At 44.9% G+C, this 3,983-nt stretch overlaps 1 protein-coding gene across 4 annotated transcripts in view; it reads right to left on the reverse strand.

Annotated features, from left to right (window-relative positions):
* Nucleotides 1–1,541: 1,541 nt before the first annotated feature.
* Tgfa (transforming growth factor alpha) overlaps nucleotides 1,542–3,983 on the reverse strand; it is a 94,727-nt gene continuing 92,285 nt past the window's right edge. For all 4 annotated transcript variants that reach the window (XM_023718478.1, XM_023718479.1, XM_023718476.1 and 1 more), the window contains one exon: nucleotides 1,542–2,847. In XM_023718478.1, coding sequence (XP_023574246.1) covers nucleotides 2,840–2,847 — 8 coding nt within the window. In that variant the 3' untranslated portion in view covers nucleotides 1,542–2,839. The remainder of the gene's footprint in view (nucleotides 2,848–3,983) is intronic.

Consider the following 3,983-nt stretch of genomic DNA (forward strand, 5'->3'; position numbering starts at 1 on the left):
CCTGCTGGGACACATAATCAACTCACCCCTTGCTTCTTTCCCATGCTGGGCCCTACCTTCCAGTTTGGATCTGGCTGCTGTATATCATTCTATGTAGAAAGTTTCCTGCCAGTGTGTTTAGTGTCACAGCCTGTAGGACAGCAGAGAATTCAAGCCCCATAAAAGGTTTGGAGATTTTTATAGGAAGTTATTTTTTAGATGGGGTCTTTTCAGAGACACTTACATTCTGGAAAAACATTCCCCACTGCCGCACTGTTCAGCAAGTCAGGATTCTTGAACAGTTCCCTAATCACTTGGCTTTTGGAAGGGCAAGGAAACAGGGATTTTGCAAGGATGGCTGAGATGCACTTGAAGCCTAACAGGAGCAATTTTATAGGTAACCAAAGACTTTCCCCTGCCAATAAATGGCACAGAGATCCAGTGCTTGTCTTCATATGATTTCCAAGTAGAAAATAAGGCTATGATATCCTTGGATATGGACCATAAGCCAACCAAGCCCACCTCAATCCAGCCTCAGACCCACTGGTTTCCAAAGGTTTAATCCAGAAGATATTTCTGAAGGGCACACATTTGAGTTCAGTGGATGTATAGACACAAGGAAGGGGGCACTGGCAGCCATGACTGGCTGAACCCTAGAACCAGAGAATTCACAGACACTAAATCCAGGGTCCTCTGCTTCTATCATGTGTCCATCTCCATTTTCTTGCATCTCTGCAAAGCCTCTTGGATGCCAATCACTGATAGCATTTTTAGGTGGACTCATTCACCCATAAGGTGAAGAAAAAAGCCGGTAACATTTTTTTCACAATTTTTACTCCTTTAAAAGCAATCAGATCTTCTAGGAGTCTCAAACCAGTAAAGATTGTCTTAAAGAAAAAAAAAAAAAAGTGAACTCAAGTTAAAAACACGTGACACTCCTCCATGTTCACTGGCCTCTCTAAACCAGAATCTGAGACTAGAGGGGGCTCTGCCAAGAAAGCCGAGCGCACCCTAGCGGCTAAAACCAGTGTCCATTGCTGGGTGTCTGAGCAGGAGGCTTAGCCAGACCGCAGCTCACGTACCTGCTGCTCGCAGGACTGACCCAAGGCATCCCAACTCGTGCCTACTTTAATAGTTTCAGAACCTGGGGCTACGCCAGCTGCACTGCTCGGGGCTGGCTCTGACAGGCCCGCTTTTAGTTTCTGGTGTGGCACCATTCAATAAATGCCGAAGCTAAGCCACAGATGAGATCATGGCCTTGATTGTAAGAAGCAGAAATTCACAGAAATAGAGTAGGGAAGAAGAATTAGGGGAAAGGCAAAAATTTCCAGTAAAAGCCAACTTGCCATGTGAAAGACCCTTTCAAGGCATGAAAAGTTAGAGGCATGGAAGGGCTAAGAGGCAGAAGTCTTTCATTTTTAAACATATTAGTGAGTAGTTTCTCTTCACATCAATATTTTATATATCATTTCATTGCCGTTCTGTTTCCAACTTTTAATGAAAGAATGAACTCCTGCCGATCATTTGCGGGGACCTGCTGCTTTCCACAGGCTGGAAACTGCTAAGGAGAACAACTTCTGCTCCTCTGGAGGGGAAAGCGAGAGGCTTGTTAGTGTTTTTGTCCACAAAACCGGCATTCTGAATGGAAAGGGAAGAAGAAATCCACTGGAAGATTTCTTTTAATGCTTAAAAATAAATAGGAAACTTAAATTTCTCCTTTAAAAATAAAGCAACAAACCAACCAAGCAACAAAATGCAAAATGAAGGATTGGTCCCCTTTCATGGATTTGGCCTGAAATGCCCACGGCTGGCTGCTAATGCCCAAGCTGGGCTCACAAAGAGGTCAATCCATCTCGTTACCAAGCAGTAGCGTATGCCTTGTGTTTTACCTGTGTCGCACAAGTGAACCCTCCTGTCCTCTCTCCTCAGCAGAGGGGCTAGATCCCTCCTGCTGGAGCTGCTGAATTTTCCAGCAGAATGTATCCAGGCATGTACCTGCTTTGTGTTTTTGATGGTATGACCTCTGGGCCCTGATCCTCGCTGCTACCAGAACCCCCCTCTGGATCCAGTTCCACAGCCTCCCGTTTTAGTTGTCTCGCAGAGGCTAGTCATTTCTGGTCAGTCTAGGTTTTTAGCCAGCAACACATACATCATTAGTGTTTAAGTCTGAAGGGGTGTGTGCTTCTTACACTGACTTAAAAGATTAAAAATAAAATCATTATCCATCTAATAAATAAGAAATTGCCTTTGAGGTGGTAACAACTTAGGAAGGTCTTCAACATCATGGGTCCATAGAAGATGTCACATTGGTTGAGAGTCTGGTGGTCAGAGGCCAGGGATCCCCTTAAACTAAATGACTTCATGTAACAATAAGCCACTTTTCCTTCTCTGCTTCTGACATGATACACACAGATGAGACAAAACAGCAACAACTACAGAATCTCTGGTATTAGGAAGGATTCTTTCTTGGGGAGGTGGCCTATCAAGAAGAAAGATGGCCTGGATCCAGGGCTGGCAGGAGACAACTGCACATACCTGGACTCAGACAACGCCTGACACACGCCTGACACACACCTGACGTAGGTAAACAGGAAGGCCACCCCTTTGCAATTCTTGTTCTACCAGTCTTTAAATTGTGGTCCACTGATGGCTTCTTGAGGGCAGAGCAGATAACCCCAAGCTGACAGAGTTCTGACCAATTTCTGAAGGCCCACACAACACAAAATGCTGCAAAGTGAGGATAGGCAACTGAGGAGAGTTCTGCTGGCCCATCCTGGGCAACCCTGGTGCCGTTGTCCTACAAAAGGCCTTTCTTCATTGGTTGCCACAGTCTACCTGGCCCAGTTCTTCCTCTGGCTCTTCAGACCACTGGGAAGAAAGAAAAAACAGGTTAGGCATTGTGGGTCAGACTCCTGCAATACTGGGCAAAAGAGCTTGGGACAAAGAGTTGGAGATGGCATCAGTCAATGTTACCAGTTTCTCTTGGGCAGTTACACCCAAATTCCAATTCTGCTAGTTCAACCTCAGAGGCAGCAACTTCTGGAATTGTACTTTCAATACCAGAGGATACCAGAAGGCTGATGAGAAATGAGATGAGTTGTAGCAGAAGAGACGGGAATAGGAATGGTGGGTACACCCTGTCGGAGCTAGGTGCTAACTTGGCTTGCCTGGTTCTAGCAGTTTCCTCTAAGGCTATTATAAGAATGGACCGATTACTTGTCAGTAGGTTAGCGCTAAAGGGCTCCTCTGTGGCTCACACGGTAAGGCAGCATGGACACAATCCTCAGCTCCCGAGTGGAGCTCAGCCTGGACATCTGTCTGCCTTGATCCTTCCTGTAGCGCCTCTAGAGGTGTGGAGGGAAATATCCTGGCTCGGGGTGAAGCACATCTCGGACAGGGCTCATGAGTGAGTGCCCCACTTCACCCATCCTTTAGGCCCAGCAGACCTTCCTGGTGGTCCATGAGGCTGTAGGGGCAGGCGTCACCTCAGGGAGAGGAGCTCAGCCTTGGCAGTCATCTTGGCAAGACAGACCCATTCCCTCTCAAAGCCAACTTCTCAGTATGGGGGCAGAAGTGACATTAACAAGAAACTTTACCCAAGTGTTCTGCTGAGACTCAAACACATACTTTAAAACCTGCTACATATTTTGTTGAAATATTTAAACACCTTACTCCTGGTGTTACAAGAAAAAACATTTACCTTTGTTAGCTCTATAGAGAATCCCTCAAGGTAGTGAAAGAGAAAAGTGAGTGGGGCCTTCTGAGGTCCTGATTATCCCCTTCGGGGATTTTTTTTTTTGGTATGTGTTCATTTTTTTTTTTTTTGACATCAGTTATTTTATTTTAAAGAAAAAAATAAAAACAATGGTACAAAATCTCAAAACAAGATTTTAGGAGAGTAACAATGGTTAGTACCTTGTGTATTGTTACTGCCAAAGTAGTTTCTCATATTACAAGATATAGGCAAGAAATAATAAATAAACAACATAGGTACAAACCTTTTT

The sequence above is a fragment of the Octodon degus genome, unplaced genomic scaffold, assembly GCF_000260255.1.
Source record: "Octodon degus isolate 3935 unplaced genomic scaffold, OctDeg1.0 scaffold00058, whole genome shotgun sequence".
Lineage (NCBI taxonomy): Eukaryota > Metazoa > Chordata > Mammalia > Rodentia > Octodontidae > Octodon > Octodon degus.